The sequence below is a fragment of the Micrasema longulum genome, unplaced genomic scaffold (assembly GCF_059751315.1).
Source record: "Micrasema longulum isolate JH-2025_06_02 unplaced genomic scaffold, ASM5975131v1 h1tg001578l, whole genome shotgun sequence".
Taxonomy (NCBI): domain Eukaryota; kingdom Metazoa; phylum Arthropoda; class Insecta; order Trichoptera; family Brachycentridae; genus Micrasema; species Micrasema longulum.
This window is the reverse complement of record NW_028278761.1, coordinates 362,312-385,968: the sequence shown is the minus strand read 5'-3', so window position 1 is coordinate 385,968 and position 23,657 is coordinate 362,312. Positions and strand designations below refer to the sequence as shown.

The 23,657-nt window shown below is 30.6% G+C and overlaps 1 protein-coding gene across 1 annotated transcript; it reads right to left on the bottom strand.

The window, feature by feature from the left end:
- Window positions 1–5,620: 5,620 nt before the first annotated feature.
- Window positions 5,621–11,565, bottom strand: LOC148274806 (E3 ubiquitin-protein ligase TM129). The gene is made up of 5 exons (XM_088236580.1): window positions 10,975–11,565; window positions 10,305–10,434; window positions 8,628–8,885; window positions 6,310–6,440; window positions 5,621–5,877 (listed from the first exon to the last, which is right to left on the bottom strand). The coding sequence occupies exons 1-5, from the start codon at window positions 11,430–11,432 to the stop codon at window positions 5,721–5,723; spliced, it is 1,134 nt and encodes a 377-aa protein (XP_088092706.1). The 5' UTR covers window positions 11,433–11,565; the 3' UTR covers window positions 5,621–5,720.
- Window positions 11,566–23,657: the final 12,092 nt, after the last annotated feature.

Below are 23,657 nucleotides of genomic sequence, written 5' to 3'. Positions count from 1 at the left end.
TCTTGAAGTTTTTCGATTTCAGACTTAGTAAGAATATCAGTTTCTTTGGCGAAAATAAATTTAATAGGACGACAATAAGAGGTTGAGGAAGGGCTTAAATTTTGCCAAATTACTATATTAGGGTCATCATTAAGCCTTAGTTGTATTGGAACGAATGACATAATAAATAAAAATTAATCTATTGCATGCTCTGTGTGAAATTTCTGCTTATAATTACTATGTCCCGAGCTTCCATCTCCACCGCACTTGCATATAAGAGTCAGTACAGAACTTGAAGGAACTCTTTCTTTTAAGACTTCTGATTCTACATTTAGCAATCGTTCCACCGTATGATTTAAAATCGCTTGTAGCTGGATTTCTGCACTAGTTTCCGTTATTTTGACAAATTCCTCGCTCAGGCAACATGCTTCTTTTGCTTTTCTTAAACTATAAAATGCCGGATATATGTTGTGGCCGGTTTTTCTGGCATTTTTACGCATAACTTTGTAGGAATGCGAAGATAATTTACAGTCAACGGATAAACTTAGCGCTTCCTCAATTGTCAATGCCCGCTGTTTGTTTACTTGTTGACGTTCCCTACGTATTTTTGCTACTTCATTGGGAGTAGCTTTCAAAATTTTCTTTAAGAGATCGGCAACTGTGCGTTTTTCTGATGCTCGAATAAATACCTGCGTGGCAAACGAAAGTTCTTCAGATGTCTTCGTACTCACTAAATTACGCACTTTTGTCCTTTTGCACTGATCACTGCATACCCAAAATCCTTTGCGGGCCTTCCAGTAGACGTAGATGGTTCATTCATGTCTACTGAAGGACTTTGTCGAAAGTTTCACATATCAAAATATTTTCACTACCGTCGAGCCACTCAAATTTTTTTTAACAAATCTATCTAGTTTACAGCCAGATTCGGTCCATTTTCTGCTTATATTTAAACAAATGAGCTTAATTTGATTTTTTGACAGTTTTTCACCACTTGCACCAAGTTCACCGACTTCAAATTTACTAACAATAATATTTAACACTTCTTGAAGCCTTTCTTTCTTCGTCAAACTCTTCCACATCACGTACAATTCTTGCCTGGAAATCTCGTATCTGGTACCTGTAAAATAACAAAATAAGATAGATGCAACTTCGTGCGGTAAAATATCGAAACTGTAATAAATTAACAATAAATTGGTCTATTGAAAAATAAAAATAATTTTTTGCTACTTTGATATACTCTCCGAGATAAATTCTCAAGAAGTTAGAAATTGATATTTTTTTAACTACTGAAAAATACATAAGTTAAATTATTGTTTTTTTAAATACCTAAATGAAATACATTAAAATATTAGAAAAAAAACTATACAACATACCTTCCTAAATAGCTTCCATTTTTTTAAAAATCGAAATAAAAAACTTTAAACTTGATAAACAACCTTTACACGTCAGACGCCAAAATGCAAATAAATGTAATTAGGCTTTCAAAAACCAATTATCCGACTTTCATATTCTGGTATGAATCACCCTAAGCATTAATCACACCAATTAGGCTTACAATCGTCACACTAACTATCTGGTAATGCCCCCATGACGTCATCGTTTAAGAATTCAAAAGTGACTTTTTATCTTGTAGCTTGTATGGGTCAAAACACTGTGCGTCGTGGGGATGTTAAGAAGATGAATTTCGTGCCTAAAAAAACATTTGTAAAATAGCGGACAGTTAACGAAACGAATCGAAAAAGAAAAAGGATGATTGACACAAATAAAAGGGTCGACGTTTTATTTTAGTATACTATACGTGTTATACATTTTCATTTAATGTCTCGTTTTCTATATTGCTGATTTCGTATATCTTCGCTTTTAGCTCTAATCCCGCCGTGCGCGATATATTATTTTTCCTTATCTCTCGTCGCAACGCTTCCATAACTCATGCAAAATACCTTAATCTCGTCCTTAAGTAAATACAGCGCGCTTTCCGTCAATATTGCCACAGGTGAAATCGGGGGTCGTAGATCGAGGCTTTTGTTATTGAGGCTCTATAAATAATTTATGTTGTGACCTTCTACTATTTGAAGAAATATGTTTTCAAAACGGTTTGCATCGTGAGTATTGTGAAATATCAGAAATAATTACTGAGCTGACGCATCTCGCGACATTAAAAAATGTCACATTTTTTTCAAAACATCATAAATATCTTTACATTTTATTTTTGTTTTCTGGATCAGTTTTTAGAGTTAAAGTGTTTTACATACGATATTTATCTAAACAATATCCTGATATATATGTATATATACCTCGCTCTACCATAACTTGAATCCCATTTCCTAACATAGAACAGTTTAAGAAGTGGCCTAAAATTTTAATTCTTGTGTACCTAAAGACTAATGATTTTCTTCACAAAAGTATGCCGCGCCGTTGTAAAATTTTAGTGTAAAAAAAAAATAAAAATATCTATCTTTTTTAATATGACTTTCAAAATCTCAAATCCATTCTCATTCAAATATTTATCAACAAACAAGACATTTTAAGTTTTATTTATTAATATAATTATATTACTCGTTACATAATCTTATTGGCAATTTTAGATTGATTCATTTTTTATCTAAATCATATCATTTCGTAGGGAGTTTCCAAAATATTTTCAGCTGGAAATTACAAATAAAAAACAAAAAAGGCAACATTTTTTTCCGGGAATTGATCAAATAAAATCATTATTATTGAATCTTTATAAATCATTATCATTGAATATTAATTATCTATGCAGAATCTATATATCCTTTTCAAAAATCCCTTTTTTATATTCATAAGTTCATACTTTTATGGATATATTTTATAGATATATTGTTATTATATTATTTCATAATTTTGTAATAGAAAACTGTTGTGTTAAATGTATTTATGTTCGTGTATATAAAAGACATTTGTGCCATGTACACACTAATAAATAAATAAATAAATGCATGTGCACGTGGACCACAGAATAAATCAAGTTGACTTTGAGAATCAATAATAATTATTTGAATCAATCATTTTAACGTAGGACGAGGACGGCCAAGAAAGACTTGCAATAATCAAATATTAATAGTATAATCCGTGAAAAATTAAGAAATATAGAGGAAGTTAGAAATATATGTGAAGATAGACGCATGTGGAGTTTTATGTGCTCTGGAAACTAATGAAAAAAACTGCTAAAAAACTGCTAAAAAACTTTAAATGAGGACCAGAAAGAACAAGGATAAACAAAAAAGGTCCAGAAGTCGTACTTAGGAAACATAAAATATTTTTTATTTGATAATATTTTCAATATCTTAGTACTAAATACTTACCCGGAATAAAGGAAAACCCCGTAAAAAAAATCGTAATTAAAATCCTTCATTAAAATCACATTTTTATCATTAAGAATTTCATTATAACTTTATACGCATAATATCTATTCATTTTAATGAATTAATAAAAATATTTTTTAATGAAAGTTTTTAACATTTGAGGATACTATTTGCAAACCCGGCAAAATCCATCTTTCTTTATTTTGAGCAAATCACAAAAAACTGATATAATACTTAACTTCAACTTTTTTTTTAAACTTCATTTTTTATTATAATCAGTAAATATTTTATACGTAAGCAGTGATGACATAAGCATGTAAATGTAAAGAAACAGTAGTGAAATAATAAATTTAATTTTATACATTCCAACTTTACAATACTCAAGTAGAGATTAGTATGTTTGCAATAAACCCGATTATTTAAAAGTCGAGTTCTTACAAATAAAGCTGTATTTTAGCTGACAATGTTATAATTATTGTAAAAAAATGTATTCTGAATAAGTTTAATTAATATCTCAGTTTTTTTTATTTTGGATTTTGCCGGGTTTGCAAGTAGTACCCTCATTTATAAACGGCGTTTTACTGACATCTGTAGTATAAACACGAAATCTTTTCTAATTACAGAACAGCCAAGACGCAAACCGTGTTATGAAAAAGAGTTTTCTAAAAAGCCGAATTCCTGTAAATTAGACATTCTCAAAATTCGAGTAAATTGATCTAATTTACCTGTTGGTGATTTGGTTCAGCCGGATGAATCTCACCCACGTGATAAAGGTTTCAGCTCATTTACTTCACAAAAGTCAACATATGGAAGAGTTGAGGAAATGTGGATGTTGGGCAGAATGGTGAATGTTACACAGTGTGTAAAGTGGCCACTAAAACCAGCCAATGACAGGTCATAAGCCCTGTAAATGCCTAGACTTCCATATTCCCTTCTCAAAAATGTTTTCCCTCTCTGTTGAAATAAATTAAAAAATGAATAACTCCCTAGTGAGGATATCCAGCCAGTCTGCAAGCATTTAGACATACTCAAACATTGCTAATTTACCTGGTTATGGCTACCAAAAAGTTTTTTTACATAATGAAGTGTTATCTAGATTACTAGAAATGTGAGAAAAAATGTGAACAAAATAAATAATCTAAATTTATTCGAACTTTGAGAATGACTGAAATAGAATATTGCTATTGTTTTGTCACGATTTCTTGGCTTGATAGTATAAATTATTATAAAAGTCGATCAGCCGAATCAATAGTATGACTTTTTTCAATGAAGACTTTTAGTTTTGTAAACATGTGAATAAAAACTATAAATGTTTAAATGTAAAATATATCCAGTAGTGCAGATAATATAATATACATATGTACGGGAAGTAAAACTATCGGTGCTGTTGACGAGTACATTTATTTACCTTGAGCACAAAATCAAATTGAAAAAATTTAATCAAACTGCGGAACTTCCTAGACGAATTGGGTTAAGTTGGGCTTCATTTGGAAAGCTGAAACACGTTTTCAGAAATAAGGAAATCCCAAATAATCTAAAGGACAGAGTCTGCAACTTTTGTGTTCTGCTGATGGCAACATCCGGTCTTGAAACCATGTCACTCACTGCTAAAAGTGTTCACAAAATTAAGTGCACTCAGCGGTCTATGGAAAGACAAATGTTGGGCGTCTCCTTAAGAGACCGAATAAGGAATGAGGAGATAAGACGCCTTACAAAGGTGACCGATATCGCAGAAAGAGTGGGAAGACAAAAATGGCAGTGGGCAGGTCATGTGGCGAGACAAGAAGTCGATAGGTGGACCCCCAAAATACTAAACTGGAGACCCTACGAAAGTAAAAGAAAAGTAGGGAGACCACAAAAGAGATGGACTGACGACGTCGTCGAACTCGTGGGCCATGGATGGAAACAAAGTGCCCAGGACAGAAAAACATTGAAAAATTTGGAAGAGGCCTATATCCAGCAGTGGAGAGAAACAGGCTGCTAAGAAGAAGAAGAAGAAGTGCAGATAACCTTGTTTTAAAAGTTTTTTCATATAAGAATAATTATCATGATATATCTTATATTGTGCCTTAACTTTATAATGCAGATGTTCTTATAATGCAACTCAAACTATTCTTTGTTTATTGAACTAAGTTACAAATATACTCATTTATATTTCAATTCAAAAATAAAGTATTTTAAGAAAGATTACAGTGAAAAAAATTGGCTTATTATAACAGATAATTATCATTAATCATAAATAAAACAAGACTGGGTATACTGCAACCCATTACCAGAGAGTATAAGCTAATTTGGGTTTAAATAAAATTTCAATACACAGTTTTAAATTGGTTTAATAAAATATTATGTTTGTATTATGATAATATTCTGAAATGTATGCCGGTTAATACATTTGACGTTATGAATGAGTTATAGTTAAGACTGGGGTTCTTGGACTAACGCCACATCCAATAAACAAAATGTCGCTCTGCAGACGGGGCAAGAGCATTTGTTGCTTAGCCAATGGTCCATCTGCTCGGGATCCTGTCGAGATGCAAACCAGCGAGCCATACACTCTAAACACCACATGGGCCTAAAAATATAATTATAAAAATGTCATAAGGTGAATCTGGTAAAGATTTAAAAACATTGATTCCATTAAGTGATTGCCGAATTCTGAGAAGGTATTGGATATAAGGTTCATTCTAATATTTAAATTTTTCGCAGTTTTGCCGATGTACTAATGGTTATAAATTTCCACCAACCGTTATTTTGATTCATCAAATCAAACTCTTTCATTCTATAACAAGTAAAGGCCAAATAATCAATAGCTTAGAAAATCCAGAAACACAAAAAAACTAATTCGGAAAAAACACTAATTAGTAATATTATATTTGAAAATCCCTCACCATTTTTCACAATATCCCCATTATATAATCACCCCCATTTCTTATTAGCTCCTCATACCCTTGCCAGCACCTTTATTTTTTATTTCTGTATATTTATATTTTTCAATTGATTTTACCTGCAATTGCACTGCACACAGTCCGGGGGTCTTGGATTTAATTGTAATTCTTCTTCAGTAGCTCCTGAACACATTTTAGTCAATTTTACATTAGATCTTGCTAGCATACATCCTAAACACATATCCGATTCCTAAAAATACAAATATATAAAAAAGAAATGTAATATAAAAAAAAACTTTACATAAATTATATACAATGGGATTTAGTCCGAGTCCATTGACTACTACTACTACTACTACTACCATCATGCCATTTCCCCGTAGGGGTAGGCAGAGAGAATGGACCGCCACACACGTCTATCTTGGCATACACTCCTAGCCTCTTCCACATTCATACATCTTGTCATACATGCCCTTCGGTTCTGTCTGCTTTTGACATGACCAGACTTAAGATTTTGGTTTATCTGATCATGCCACGTCTTCCTTGGTCGTCCTCGTCTAACGTTGCCGTTCATTTTTGCCATATATACTTGTTTTACCATTCTCTTGTCGTCCATTCGTTCTACGTGACCAAACCATCTCAGAGACCCTTTCTTAATCTTATCAATTATACTTGTCTCAGATTTACACTCTCGCCTGATTTCATCATTCGTAACCCTGTCATACATTGATTTCCCACACATTCGTCTAAGAGATCGCATTTCAACCGCGTTCACTCGGCTTTCATGCTTCCTCTGCCAGTTCCATGTTTCACTTCCATACATAAGTGTTGGGACTAAAACTCCGTTGTGCACTGCCAGTTTAGCTTCGATTGACATATTTTTATTAGAAATTACTGTGCTTAGTGCTCCGTTCATTTTGTTGCCCGCATTCACTCTTCTTTCAACATCTTTTTCTACTCTTCCATCTCTTGAAAACATGCTTCCCAGGTACACAAATTCTTCTACTTGCTCGAGACATTCGTTGTTTACATTTATTATGCAGTCAGTAACCTCACTATCCCTTTCAAATACCATCACTTTTGACTTACTTTCGTTCATCGCCAATTCGCTCTCCAGGCATACATCATACATTCTAGAGACTATTTGCTGCAAATCAGCCTTGCTGCTTGCTAACAGAACTGCATCGTCAGCATACAACAAGCAGCTTACTGAAAAATTATCCATTTTTGCTCCAATACCCATACATTCTATCTCTTTCATACAGTTGTCCATGTATAGATTAAACAACTATGGTGACATTACACATCCCTGTTTCACGCCTTTTGAGATCGCAAACCAAGATGTAAATCCCTCATTAACTCTTATACACGCTGAACTCTCCTCATAGAGAGACGATACTGCACGTATAAGTTTATTGTTTACTCCATACTTTTCCAACACGCCCCACAATTTCATTCTATATTAACTCTTATACACGCTGAACTCTCCTCATAGAGAGATGATACTGCACGTATAAGTTTATTGTTAACTCCATACTTTTCCAACACGCCCCACAATTTCATTCTATCTACTTTATCATACGCTTTTTGCAAATCGACAAATGCGCAGAATAGTTTTTGACTTTTTGCCAAAAACTTCTCCACTGAGTCCATTGAAAAAATAAATATTGATCTCTAGATTTTTTTTGTTTTATATTTATAACTAGCGGACCCGACAGACGTTGTCCTGCCCGAACGTTGCCTTGCCTGCTATTTATTACCTTGGAATAAGACATTTCATTAATAAGTAGGTACCTAGGTACTTGTTTGTGATTAAATTCCAAAACTAAAAATTGTTAATATTCAAATAATATTGAATTTGAGTAGGTACCAAGGTACTTGTATATGGTTGAATTCCAAAATATAAAATAAATATTTTTTTTCAAATATGGCATTCTTTTTTCAAATGTTAAACTCCGGTCTTCTCACCAACATAGGGGTGTACTTATATAGGAATACGATTTAAAATAATGTTTTAAATTTAATATTATTTTAGTACTAAATATCCAATAAAAATAAATAAATGGGTAGAAATTGTAAGGAATTTAAGGAAAGAATTATGCAAAAATACACAAAATGAGATCCACAAAAAACAAACGCTGTTTGTAAACATTCAAAAACAAACTTTTTTTATACACTAAAAAAACATCTTTCCATTTTTTTGCAAATGCATTCTCATCGAATACAACCCTGGTAGATCGATGAATAAAAAATTTATGCTTCTAACTTATTTTTTACATATTCGATTGAAGATTTTAATATCTACGAGCACGCACAGCGCAAAGATATATATTTCTCTAAAAACCGCACGTAAATCGGTTAAGGCGTTTAGGAGGAGTACGGTGACATCACGCATACAGAGGAATTATATATATAAAGATGATTGAAAAGTTCTTACATGTGCGACAGAATATTTTTCATTCATGGCTACTTGTTCTTTAAAGACATCGATGAACTTGTCAATGATAGTTTTGTGGAATACTATATCAGGTAAAATTATAATGGGCCTCCTAATTTTATCTTGTAAGTCTTTAAAATCTTGAGCAATCAGTCGAAAGTTAAACGAATGCACAAAAACATTAATATTAGATCTAACTTCTATGTTGATAAACTGTGTTTCTCCACCTCCAGTAGGAGTTAACTGATGAGTATCACTCTGAAAATAAAAAATTAACACATTCAATATTTCACAAATAAAAATATTTAAATGTAAAATAATAAAAAGAGATGAATTATTCTAATGAAAAAAATCAAATGCTTCAAATCTTTCAATAAATTAAATAGTTTATTCAATATAATCAAATGAATTATTGTCAGAGCGCATTATTTCATTTAACCTTAGATTCATAAACATACTTGAGAGTTCAGTATTCAAAAACATTTTCCTCACAGATGAACGTGTTATATTGATGATTTTAGATTTTTTATAATATAAGGTACAATAAAACACTTTTTAAATCTTAAACGTTGTTTATTAATTATTCATTAAATGAAATAAAAATGAGCAAAATATATTTAAACGTACTTAAAAGTTAAACTTTCTATATCTTCACTATAAAAGTAAAAAGCGCTTTTGTGTTTTACACAGTCTATGAGACAAATGTTTATGAAACTAGAGTTAAATAAGTTCTTAGTTGTACTGAACGATAAACAATAATATCATAATTGCGCTAATATCACACAAATAAAAATTCATTCATAGCATTTATTGAAATAAAAACATAATGTTGGAACTAATTTAAATACAAATGGACCTATTTCATATAACTGTTCAAAACAAATGGACCAGTGGACCGACCAACTAAATGAAAACTAGTATGATCAAACTTAACTAAATGAAGCATAGGGCACTGCATTGGTTCACCAAACGCAGCATATATAAATCATCTGTTACATGAAGGTAAGGTGATCAGCCCAATGCTTTAGGTGCCACTTTAGGAACATGATATATCCCAGTGTAAAACCACCCTTTTGATCAATATTTCAAGTTGACCATGCCAGAATTTAAACCGGGGCCTCAAGCATGGTAGGCAAATGCACCAACCACTACACTACGAGGTGGACTTTACAAATGATTTCTTTATTCACAGTTCTTAACAGAGAGTAGCCATCGATTTGAAAGCACTAGTCCAGTATTCTGGTTCTATTTCACAAACAATTCTTAATCCACCCAGACACAGAAACAATGCGCAAATTATTGTAACTTAATCCCTGTGAACCACTTTATACATTCACACAACCGACGATTTTCAGCCACACGTTGCCCTCTTCAAGGTTATTTAACAACTAAACATAAATAATATATAAAAGCAACAGTGAATAAATAATAGACTTATGGACTGAATAGAAAAATCTTTACGCGGATTTTTTTTTTTTGAAATGATGACTCTAATTATTTTATAATTGCTAACGTATTATTTCACATTATTTATCTGAACTTTTAAAATGGGCCATTTAAATAAAATAAATAAAGTAAATTAAAGAAAGAAATTGCCTTCAGTTTCACAAATTAATGACGCACTACAGTTTAAAAAGTAGCACAGAATAACTTATTAATGGAAGAAAAAAAACTTACATTAGTCACAAATAATGTAGCATCATTTTGATGAGCAAAATTAACATTATACATTGATATTTTAATGATCCAACTATCTGTTACATACACTTTTGATGTAGAATTTGTTTGTATGGAAACTTTATCAAATCTGAAAATAAATAGGAAATCATACTTCTGCATAAAAATATTAATAAAATATACAGTATATAAAATCAAATTTAATTATGGAGCAAATGTTTCAACGGTTATGTACATGAAAAAAAAACTGTGACAGTTCAGCTATGTTTTTACATTATATTGAACACTTTAAAAAAATTAGTAACGCAACAGTCCAGGAGTGCCAATAAATGGTGAACTATAAACACATAATACCCAGGCTCTAGAAATATTGGCTACTCAAGTCCACTAGGCAAGCTTCTTAGCCATTACACCACAGAAGCTACTGTTGTTCAGTTGGAATAATGAATAAAATGTTGTGTATAAATGAAAATTATATAAGTAACATGTTTGTTTATCTTATGGTTTTAGACCGTTTCAATTAGTTTGGTTCACATTTATATCTTGGTGGATCTCTTGAATTAAAATGAAGATAATCTGAACTTTTAAACTTAATCATATGAGATTTCTTAGACATTGTGGAAACATGGGTTTATAATGCTAAAACTGAGCACTAACAAAAAAAAATTACCTTCTGAATTCAATATTTACACTTGAAACTAAAAATTTGCAATCCCTGTTAGTCAAGCTACAAAACATTTTAAGATTGACCAACACTGGGTGATTTGCCCACGAATCTCTGCTCCATTCAAGAATCATCAATCCAATTCGAACCATAAGGGCTAAGGAGATCGTGATATACAATAGACAGCCTATTGCGGCTGGGCTTTCAGAAAACATTGTGGAAAACGCTGGGAAAGAGCTGGAATCATTGAAAAATAATCCAACAATATACCCCAAAGGTAAACATGCATGAACTATTCGTGTCACCGCAATTCTCATCAAGTGATATTCAACAAAAGATTCACTTTCAGATCCCAAGAGTTTTGAAAATATTGTAGGAATAGTTAATCCAGCAGTTACGAATTCCACCGGTGGATAAATGAGAAGAAAAGAAAACAAAAAATAAAACAAGGTGTAAAAAAACATTTTGACATTGGAATATTCAAGAAACTTGTAAACTTTATTGTATCAGATGGTATTTGAAAGTAAAATTAATTTAAAGCATGTTATCTTTCTAGTGTTTTGACGTATCATCTGACAACTGACAACTAATAACCATAGAGTACTTCGACTGCATTATAAAAAACATAGAAACCTTTATAACTTTATACTTGCCAGTACACGAAATTAAATCATATTTGCCATTGAATAAAAAACTTATTTTCTAAGGAAATATCGCTTCTTATGTACCTACTTAGAAAAATGATTTTTTTAAATGTTCTTATGTGGTTTGAGAAAAAAAATGAAAAAAGTAGAAAGGATGGAGGGTGGGGGTTAGCTTAATAGGTTTATTAGGGTGACCATTACAGTGGAACATCGTATAAAGAACTATATTGGAAATTTGTTTGATTATTGATCAAAGGAACATTCTTTTTTAAAGCTTTCCTAGTGTGAAATATTTCCATATTATTCACTTTATTGTTTGTTTGTAAGATTTTAACTTCTTTATTTTCATTAAAGTCATGATTTAAATTGATTAGGTGATTTTGCGAATTCAGAGAAATTATTATTGTGAAGACACCTCATATGTTTTTAAACACGAATATCAAAATTTCTTGATGTTCTTCCAACGTAAACTAATGGACAAGAATTGCATTTTAATTGGTTATCGCCTGAATTATTTAATAAACTATTTTTATCTTTATTATTAAGCAATAATTTACTAATATTGTTATTTGTATAAAAGGGAGGTTTGATATTATTTAGTAAAAATTTGGATACATTTGTGGCTATAGTATTTACATAAAGAATTCTTCTCCATTTATTATCATTATAAATATTATTATAATCACTGTTGACAGGATATAAAGATTGTTTGATTGATTTTTTCTTTAGTTTTCTATTTAAAGGGGTAGTCATTTAATTAAATGTATATCCATTATTAATAGCAATATTTTTATTAAATTTAATTCGTTTTCGAAGTTAAGTTTAGAAAGAGGAACATTTATTAAACTTTGTAACATTGAATGGAATGCGGAATGTTTTTGGGAAGTAGGGTGGTTGGATGAGTTATCAATGACGATATCCGTGTAAGTTGGCTTTCGAAAAATGTTAAACTCTATTGGATTATTGATGTTCATTAATGTCAAATTTAGAAAAATTATTTTATAGTTTTTTTGGACTTCTAAGGTAAATTTAACTTTGTCATCAACAGTGTTTGTAAAATTAAGAATGAAGTGAATTGACGTTCTGTTCCAGTCCAAATACAAACAATATCATCAACATAGTAGTATCATCAACGTAGTTTCCATAAGAAGACATTGTTAATTTAAATATTATTAGACTTTAATATTTTACTCCCAATGTTATCTAAAAACATATCTGCAACTAAAGGGCTTGTTGGACTTTCCATCGCGAGTCCTGAAGTTGGTGGTTAAAATGGTTAAATTGGAATTAATTTTGATTTAAGCAAATGTTAAACAAACGACTTAAATCATTTGACATGTTTTTTGGTAAATCCGATGATTTTAGAATATCTTTAATAATTGCTTTCGATGACTGGACATTAACATTAGTGAATAGATTTACGACGTCAAATGGTATAATTTAGCATTGTTGGGGAATACCAAGTTCTTAAGTGCATCAATTAGCTCTAATGAATTTTTAACGGTGTATTTAGGTTGGAAAATTTTTCAATTATTTATTATAAATTATGCAAATTTACTATGTTGACTAAATGGACAAACGCAAACTGAATTAAACTTATTGAAAAAAAATGCAATATTATCCATTTTGAACCTTAAAAAAAAAGTCATAAAATACGTGCTTACATAAATAATGAACGACTAACTGAAATTGAACATGTAAAAATACTTAGGACTAACAATAGACAGACAATTGACATGGACAATTCATATCAACAATTTAATTATCAAAGTGGCAACATTATAGAGTCTTTTTAAAAAAATCAAAAACTTTGTTCCAAAAAAGAAAAAAAATATAAATGAAGCCTATGTAAAAACTAAAATATGTTATATGCAACTACTATGGGGAACAGGAAATCAAAATGACATAACCAGACTACAAAGACAGCAAAATAAAATATTAAAGTTAGTATATGACCTACCCTATCTAATAGGAACTAAATAACTTTTTCATCGTCATCATCATTCCCTTTCCGCACCTATTGGTGCATAGGGCACTGCATTGGTACACCAATCGTAGCGTATCTTGATCATTTTTGTTACATGAAGGTAAGATGATCAGTCTTACGCTTCAGTTACCAGTCTAGGGACTATGAAATATTATAGTGTAAAAACACCTTTTTAAATGATATTTCACATCAACCATGTCGGGAATCGAACCCGAGACCTCTTGCATGGTAGGCAAATGTACTGACCATTATACTACGAGGCTGAGGATTTAAACAAACTAAACAATTAAATGTAACTGAACTCTTTAAACTAGAATCCTTAAATTTTATTCATAAATTAGCCAGTGATGTAATTGTTGACAAAGAATTAAAACTAGAAAAAAACTGTGGTAAACATGAATACAATACTAGAATATCAGAAATATATCATATACAGCCTTCTTTAACGAGAAAAGGAGAATCGAGACTAATAAACCATGGATTAAATTATACAATAAACTACCAGACAAAACTAAACAAAAGACTCGGACAACCTTTACAAAAGATGTTAAAAATATTATTACTAACAGTAGAATGTAAATATTAAAAGTTAAAATATTTTGTTAAATGTATGTAACCTGTAAGGGTTTATCAATGAAAATTTTAAATAAAAAAAATAAAAATATGGGGAACAACAAGAAGATACTACCGATCTAATGGGATTATTGTCTTTAGGAATTTTTATTAATCCGTAAAATCTAGGAATTTGAGGATTAGTTTGAATTATTTGTAATTTAGTTGAAGAAAATAGTTTTCTTTTACACGATTTCACTCAAGTTTTGATTTCACTCGAGATTTCACTCACACTTTGACATAAGTTTTTATTTACTGCCTCATCTAGAAAAATGACGATTTAAATCATTCTATTTTATAATAAATAATGCAGATTTTTTCAATAAATATTTCTTTTATTTACAATATAATTATCATTTACAAATGTGTGCATTGTAACGGCATTTGTTTCATTAATAATATAGCAATATTTATAAAATATTTCAAAATTTAGTATAGACAGCTTTATCATTTTGTTCTCCATGTTATTTGTCTATAAAAATACTAATATATATATAAATACATTAGAAAATAAATATATATGCAGATAAATGAAATTCATTATTAGAAAATATTTTACACTAATATTTTTAAAATATGTTTTTATTAGGAAAAAAATATATTTTTTTTATTATTTTAAAATAATTAAATGTTTTGGTTTACTAATCATAGCAAAAATAATTAGAGGACTATTCAAATTAACGACTTAAGACATTTTTGTCATTATAATAGTATTATACTATATTTATGTTCTTATAAGGCTTCAGTTGGTCTAGTTTTGAAATGGTTCGGCAATGTTGTATCTTAATTTTATTATTTTAAACATCTAATATTTTCTCCTACTCGCCTATGTTATACAAACGTGTCATTCTTATTTTATTTTTTGAAGTACAAATAGTACGTTTAAAAAAACCTTTGAAGCGATACATTTAAAACACAAGAAAAAACTATTAAAAATATTAAAAGTAAAATAAGTTCATAATATTTAATGTATAGGAAATTCGTTTTTCTTGACCATAAAGTGCAGCTGCATTTGTTTTTTCTCAAACATAAGGCAATATTTTTATTAATTTATTTAAATTATCTTTTTTACTTATGCGGCCAAATATAAATAAATGAATGCAATATATATGCCTAATGTCAATTTATATTTTTTTTCCAAAATACTATTTTAAATTAAAAATTACAGACCCCAATTTCTATTTCAAAACCATGGTGCCAAATTTCTTCACATTACAGATCTCAATTTTTTGCTGTCTTACTTGTATCATAATAATTGGACGGTTAACTCGAGCATGTTGCATTTTTTCTATAAGCTTTAGCCCTACAGCTAACATGGCTTTTAATTTGAATCATCCTACCTAAAAATACAATCTTTACATTTCTCTTTATCCATTATAATCATTTACAATATTTGCAAGCTGCCTTTTTTAACAATTGCTTACGCCAAATAATGTAAAAAAAGTTGTCAGTGCAGCGCTGTCTATAAAATTCATTTTAAAAACCCCAATTTTTAATGAAGCAACTGATTATGTCACACGTCACATTTTTCAGTAATCTGATTAAACATGATCTAAGGTTATGTTTTTAATATACAATTTATATTTTGTGGCGTTTTAATTTAACAATAAAAAGTTTTTCGACATAATTAAATTCTTTCCACGAATAAAATATGTGCAGTAAAAACCTTTTCTTCGTTTTGTATTTTCTATCATTAATTTTATATAAGGCCACGCGTAAGCTTTTACTATCATATTGTCGTTATAGTTACTTTTAATTATTTAGTAATAACATATAAAACTTATCAATTACATAAACTTTTATTTACAGCAAAAAAAACTTAACAATAAAGCTTGAGTTATCAACACAATTTACTTAAGGTTTTCTTAATTAATATATGTTTTAATGATAAACTTTAATAAAATAGTATTTACCTAATCTAAATCTAAAGTACAATTAAGAGAAAATGTAATAGTATTGGATACTTTATTTTCTAAGTAACTAATCAATGCCTTTTTTCGGAGTTAAAGCTGATAAGCCAAAGAAAAATTATATTTTAGGGGTTAAAACGATATCATATTTTATCACGCAATTCGATGTGGTAGCATTTAAAATAACAATATGTTTATTTAAATAAAGTTTACCATTTTATGCATGTTCAAAATGATTTTTTCTAACAGAAATTATTGCGTTGCATATTTAAAAACAGTGACTTAAAAAAAAACTAACCTAAATTATTATAATCATTTACTTAGTTAAATGCTATCTTATTAAATTAGAGAAATACATATAAAGTACGTATAAGCAAACAATATATTATGACAAATTATAAGATCTCCTTAATATTGATTAGTTGAGTAAGTTTTATAAAACAAGCCTTAATATCACTCAATGAATTTTTTTAATTACGTGCATACAATTAATATTGAAATCTTCATTGAAAGTAAAATAACAACCTTATAACTTAACCCATCTTTCCATTATTAGTTCTATGATGCGAAACTCATGGGCTCTTACGTATGTAACTTCAAATATAAATAATCTCTTTCACTCTAGCATAGGTATTATTTTACTAATATGATTTACTTTCGCACGTAAAATTACTGTTAAAACACTCATTTTAGCACCTTTTATACAGGGTGATTCAGGGCCAGACCGCAAAACTTCAGAGAAACATTCCTAGTTGTAAATTTATTGAAAAAAAACCCTTTGTTTTTTTTTCCAAAATCGTTTTTTTTATGATTTCTTTTTTTATAATTTGAAAATGAAGTAAATCTTTAATATCTTGGACTAGCATCCCTCACACAAAACTCTTACCCCGTTTCTACAAAAAAATGAGAAAAAAAAACTTTTTAACCAACGGAGCGATACTTACTATACGAATACGGAAGCGGCTTAGTAGGGGATAGGGAGGGGTTTTCGGAAGGGATGCTAGTCCGAGAAATAAAAGAATTTACTTCTTTTTCAGATAATATTTAAAAAGAAACATAAAAAAGCGTTTTTTTTTTTTTAAATAAGGATTTTTTTTCATGTTTGTTACGGGTAATGTTCCTCCAAAGTTTCGTGGTCTGGCCCTGAAACACCGTGTACGTGTACATCATACCCCAAAAAATATACTGGTATATGTTGTTTAAATAATTTTGGGAGAACGGACGCAGCAGCCTCCTATAACAAGCATTTTGAGGATGCGGCGGTGGACCTAGCTTAGACACATGCTGCGCATGCCTCAGGATAACCTAAACCCAAGTAACCTCTTCTTTAAACCTGCGGGCTCACGCCGTCATCGATGGTGGAACTAAGGGGCGCTGGATTGAAGTGGACGGAAGCGAGAGTGCTGGCTGGCGATAGGGTCTCCTGGAGGCAACTGATGATGTCAACATGCTCCACTTGGGAGCGGATGTGGAAAAGGAGGAAATAATTTTGAAAGATAGCTAAAACTTTTTAAAATTAAAAATAAAATTTATAATTTTAGCTCTAACACACCTTGTGGTAATTCATTATAATTCAAATAAAACATTTTTGTTTTTAACTACTCATTATAAACCACTTATTTTTAATCACACATAGGTGATCGGTTAAAAATAAATTTGTTTTATTTTAATTTTAATTATTTTAAAAATTCATTGATGCTCATTACCCATTATATGATGACATTATAATGCCTAATTTTTTTGCAGTATTTGCTCATATTACAGTACAAATATGATAAGTACGCTGTAGCATCTTATTACTGCAGTGTTATTTTTGATATTTTAGTTAATTGATTAAAAATAATACTGAAGTTTGTGTTATCTCGCTCAGAAATATCGTAGACATACGTAAAAGTTCTCCTAAGAAAGATAAAAAAAAGTGGTTGAACTGAATTTATAACTCAAAACAGCCAAATTTATACTTACGACAGTGTACTTCTGGAAGTGCGATATATTCATTTGATAAACATATTAAATTGTCTCGCCATACAGTTTTGTTTAAATTTATGTTACATAATCAAAAAATATGTCACTACATGAAACAGATGATAGTATATATATAAAATACGATAAATCCATACTGACTTTTTTAAACAGGCATAGTTACTCAAAATTTGGAAAAATGGGTTTGAAGCTGCATTCTTGTACAAAGAATAATTCTTAATACCAAAATAAGAAATTTCTTATAAGATAAAAATTATCTGCATTTGTTTAAGCACAACAATACCTATATTTTAAAAACTATGTAAAAATTTGTGCATAGTATTTTAAAAATGAGATTGTTACATTTTTTATTTGCTTAATATATTCCTACCCACTGTTTGAACCGTAGGTCATCCATAAAAAATATAACAAGCTAGCTACATAATATTATTACTGTCACAATATTTTTAATATTATCTCACATTTTTACATAATAATATTTTTACAATTAGGAAAATTGAAATACCGTAGTAATTTTTCAAATTATTAACTATTTGTAACGAAAACATGAACACTCCGACTTTTTGAACAAGCTTAACAAACTTTTATGACGGCCCGTATTCGAATGGAAAGTTGATATTTATCTTCAATTGTATCTACAAAGTAAAATTAAGTTTTCTGGATGAAAAATTGAATATGTATGTATTTTTTTTCCAACCATGTTCAATTACAGGTTACCGACGAAGATACTTTGAATTTTCATACAAATATGTACATTTTGGTACATAAATATCGATATTACTTTATTCCGTCTCGACATGTACTGTTGAAGATAGCGTTTATAATCGCAACTCGGGGCCCCGATTACAATGGGAAGTTAACAGAGTTATCTTCGACTGTCTATTTATTTATTTATTCATTAAAAATTACACTTGTTAAAATATCAATGAACTTATTAAGGCTTTTTAGGCTATGCCCGTGTCAAGCCACAATAAATAACAATAAAAATACATAGTAGTAAAATTAATTCGATCAAATTATAATGACATAGAATAACAATCTTGAAAAAAAAGGTAAATGTAATAAATAATAAAATTTCAAAGAAAACAATGAATAAAAGATAATCAGAAATAATTTTTAAAATATAAATTATACAAATTAAGAATCACACATAATCAAATATACAAAATAATGGTACCATTAAAATCAACAAATTAATAGTGAAATATAGTAGTATTAAAATAAAAAACAAAATAAGAGTATCATTATAGTATAGTCAGTATAATTCTACAAAGAATAACCAATATTTGTGTACGAAAATGAGAGTATTTGCATGAAAACTTAAAGTAAATTTGTCGGTAGACTATTATCGAACGTGTTCAGAAAAAAAAAATATGCATGTTTTACTTTTCATACAGTAAACTGAATTTCACTTTGTAGATGAAATTGAAGATAACTATTAACTTCCAATTGTAATTGAGGCCCTGGACTTGGAAGGGAATTTCTAACAATAAATATGAAAACGCTCGACCTCCACTCAGTAGCCAGGCTCTTTAAAAACTTTCGCCGCGATTGTGAACGCTATCTTCATCGATACATATCGAGCCGGTGTAAACTAACATCGATATTTATGTACAAAAATGTGTATATTTGTATAAAAAATTCGAAGTATCTTCGTCGGTAATCTGTAATTCAACATGTTTAGAAAAAAAGTACACATATTCTATTTTTCATATAGAAAACTCAATTTTACTTAGTAGATATAACTGGAGATAAATTTAAATTTCCCATTAGAATACAAATCCTGGGCCCATATTACAATGGGAAATTAACAAAATTATCTTAAATATTCTATAGAGTTAAATCGAATTTCCCGTATGAAAAATTGTTTTCAAAACATGTTCAATTACAGACTACTGACAAAGGTCCTAAATTGTTTTTTACAAATATACACATTTTTGTACAGAAAAATCTATTTTACCTTGTAAATAATTGAAGAAACCTTCCCATCGTAATCGGGACCCTGTTCTTAGTGAAGTGCTAATTTACGAGGACCCGTCACAAGTTAGGAGTTTATGACAACATTATTATATATTGTATATAGGAACGTGTTGTATATAAACCGGGTTGTGGTTCTGTGGCTGGAGTCGTGGACTCATGAATCAGAGGTCCGAGGTTCGCACCCTCCTCTACCACAACTTTGTTCCCACTTTCTACTGGAGCTCATTAAAAATGCCCCCCAAAAATAAAATATTTAGGTAAATCATAAAAACGTTAATATTTGTATTTTTTTAAATAAGATAATTCATGACGCAGTGTTGAAACGGATAATCGATCTCAAATATATATTTGATAGATACTTATAATAACATAGCCTACATTTTCTTTGTAATTCTTAATATTCGAAGCCATTTTGTACAGCGAACGCGGCAAATACTTTCAATTTCCTCAAGCTTTAAAAAATAAGCTGCGGTTTAGCAGTAAAAACTTTAGCAGCAATAAGTTTTGACAATGAAATAAGGCTTCAGGAAATTGACGCCACGTTTATTGTGCCGCCAACCGCCAACACGCGCGTTTACTACTATTTCATCCTCACACAGCCTAGAAGTTTTGTGTATAGTATTTAATTATTATTTTTCTTGTATATAAAGAGGCACTGTACTGGTAAAATTATTGTTGAATTAAGTAAGAAATTATTTCAAGTAGGTGCGGTCTAAGAACATGTAACTTTGACAAATTCTGGACGCTGAAAATATAAATCGACCTACTTGAAATATTTTAGTATCGGATTTGCATCAGAAAAGTAGTTATTATATGTTTGTTTATTAATTAAAATATAATAGATATGTCGCAGACGGATTGTCATGTTAGCCGGTATACATATTTTTAGCCAAGTCACAAAACGGCGCCGTATTGTAAAAGGGCCAAATCGACGATTAGCCGAATAGCATTTTAGCTAAATAGCCACACGCCACATTGAATGGTCGATTTTTCATTCATTCCGGCTGACCGAACGATCAGCCATAATGTTTATTATGTAAATGAAGCTAAGGTGACCATAGTTTCGGATGAAAAACGGACATCCACTGAATACTACTGGTAGAAGAAATACTGTTGTATTCAAATATGACCCGGAATTAATCATTTAAAATAACCACGCTCTAGACGTCGGTATCAGGCCGGCAATGTGAAACTGTTTACTGAAAACACAGTTTTAAAAGCAGTGTGGCAAAATCGTGAGCACCCCTCTCCACGAAAATTAAAAAATGTGAAACTGTTTCTTCAACAACAGTTTTTGCAAAAATAACAGTTTTTTTTGTAAAACTGTGGCCTATGCTGAAACTAATTCATTTCGTTAATTCATTCGTATCGTATAAGAGGGAACGAGAGCGAAATATGATTTTGAGTGCCTTAGAATGAGATGGATATATTGGATATATGGGGAACGAACGAACTTACGAAACGAAATTGTAACAGAATAAGCCTGCTGTTCTAGCTGATACCGAATCTACCGAAATCTACAGATTTAAGCTTGGTGGAGGTTAGCAACGCTGGTCATGGAGTTTATTTACGGTAGCTGCGTAAACAAGTCGATCTTTAGTGTGCTCTGCGAGTTTTGCTTAATTTTCTTCAAAAAGGTCAACAGAAACCTGTCACTGAAAAAATGCTTTCTATGGAGAATACGGCCATTCAGCGCATCGATGGGGGTGATGATACGTAGGTGCATGAATATGACACTGACACAAGTCGACAATTTTCGGAGTGACTACCAACTGAGTCAAAACCCAGAAAATTAAGCCAAAGATGCCAAAAAATCAAGGATTTTGACTGTTTCTACGATTATTATGGTGTTTTGCACTCGGAATTCCTTCCAACAGGCCAGATGACCAATAAAAAAATACTATTTAGGCGTATTGAAGCATTTGAAGCTGAATATTCGTCGAAAAAGGTCAGATTTATAAAAAGATAACTCTTAGTTTTTGCATCACGATAATGCACTGCCTCACACATCTCTCCTTGTACGTGGTTATTTGACCAAAAGCAACGTTAAAGTCGTTCTGCGTGCACCGTATACACCTTATTTGGCTCCGTGTGAATTTTCTCTTTTCTCTAAACTCAAATTATCACTTTGCAGAAAGCATTTTGACTCAATTGAGGTGATAAAAGAAAATTCACAGAGGGAGCTAAAAGCCATTCCGAAATAGGCATGCAAGAAGTGCGATGAGGATTAGAAAAAAAATTGGTATATGTGTATTGCCTCTAATGGTGTAACTTGCAAGGGCATAAGATTAATATTTATGAATAATTGAGCTAAAGTTGTTTTTACAAAATTCGGGTCATATTTAAACAAAACGTATGAAATCGATGAATATAACCAATGAGTATTGCCTTATTATTACGATGCAAATACCCGGGGACTTATGGTGCGTATAATACGTAATACCTACGGACCAACATTATGGTATGTTATGTCAAGTTAGGTTAGGTTATTATGGGTTAGGTTAAGTTAAGTAATAAAACAACAATTATTTCATTAAAATTAGCAGGATATAAAACTCACCTAAACGAATAAATTATTGAAAATGAAATATACCTACTTGTCTCCTTAATAAAAAAATACATAATATTATTATACTGTGATCAGTATAACAATATTATGTATTTTTTTCGCTACGCTAACGCTAACGCCCCTAACGCTATATTCTAAGAGAGTATAAAAGAGGCCCTCAGTATCAAAGATGGCCAAATTCCATACATATTTTTGAAAAATTTTCGAAAATCTGTAATAGCACTTTTTTATTTAAATATTTACAAAAAAAAATATTTGATAATATTTGGTGCCATCAACACTTTGAACAATTAGCCTAAAGGTTAACATAACAAAAAACCCTATTTTTATTAAGTATTAAATATGCAGTTGGCCGCTTTGGCCACTATTTTTAGCGTTTGGCCATTTTTAAAACTGAGGGCCTCAAAATATCTTAAACCTTCGCCAACTTACAAAGCGGCTAAACTTCTCTATCCAAATTGTAAAATGCCAAGTGTTGACAGTATGGCTAACAATGGATTAGATTAGCCCGTTTACAATACGGCGCTGTTTTGTAATTTGGCTAGCCAATATGTATTCTGGCTAAAATGACTATCCGGCTGCGACAGATAAAAATACTAAGAACGCACAATATACGCTTCAAAAATATTCTGCAGAAACGTTTGATATGCGAATGAATTGTCTGCTTTAAACATATTTTTTGTAACATTAGTCATACGGATTTAATAAGCCACTTCCTATATACCTACCTAACACAACCTAACTTCCCTTTCGAATAATTTTACAGCAAGCCAAGAACTCTTCAAATTATGGCGTCATTTTACGCAAAAAACAGAAGAATACTGTAAAAATAAAATTAAACTTGGAGAAGACTGAAAGAAGAACCAATTGAAAGTTAACCGTCGCCGGAATGAATGTGAAGATGATTGGAAAATGCAGTTTACCAACCACCAAGACGTGAGAAAGTAATATCTTGTTTTAGATTCTGAATTGAGCAGTTATTTGGCACTACTCAAGGTATGATG

Coding starts and splice junctions, on each gene's coding strand:
- LOC148274806 (XM_088236580.1), bottom strand. CDS start 11,432: ATGTTTTTTTACACCTTGTTTTATTTTTTGTTTTCTTTTCTTCTCATT. Junction 6,441..8,627: donor AAAAATATTCTGTCGCACAT/GTAAGAACTTTT, acceptor TTGTATTTTTAG/GAATCGGATATGTGTTTAGG. Junction 5,878..6,309: donor TGTGTGCAGTGCAATTGCAG/GTAAAATCAATT, acceptor TTATATTTTTAG/GCCCATGTGGTGTTTAGAGT.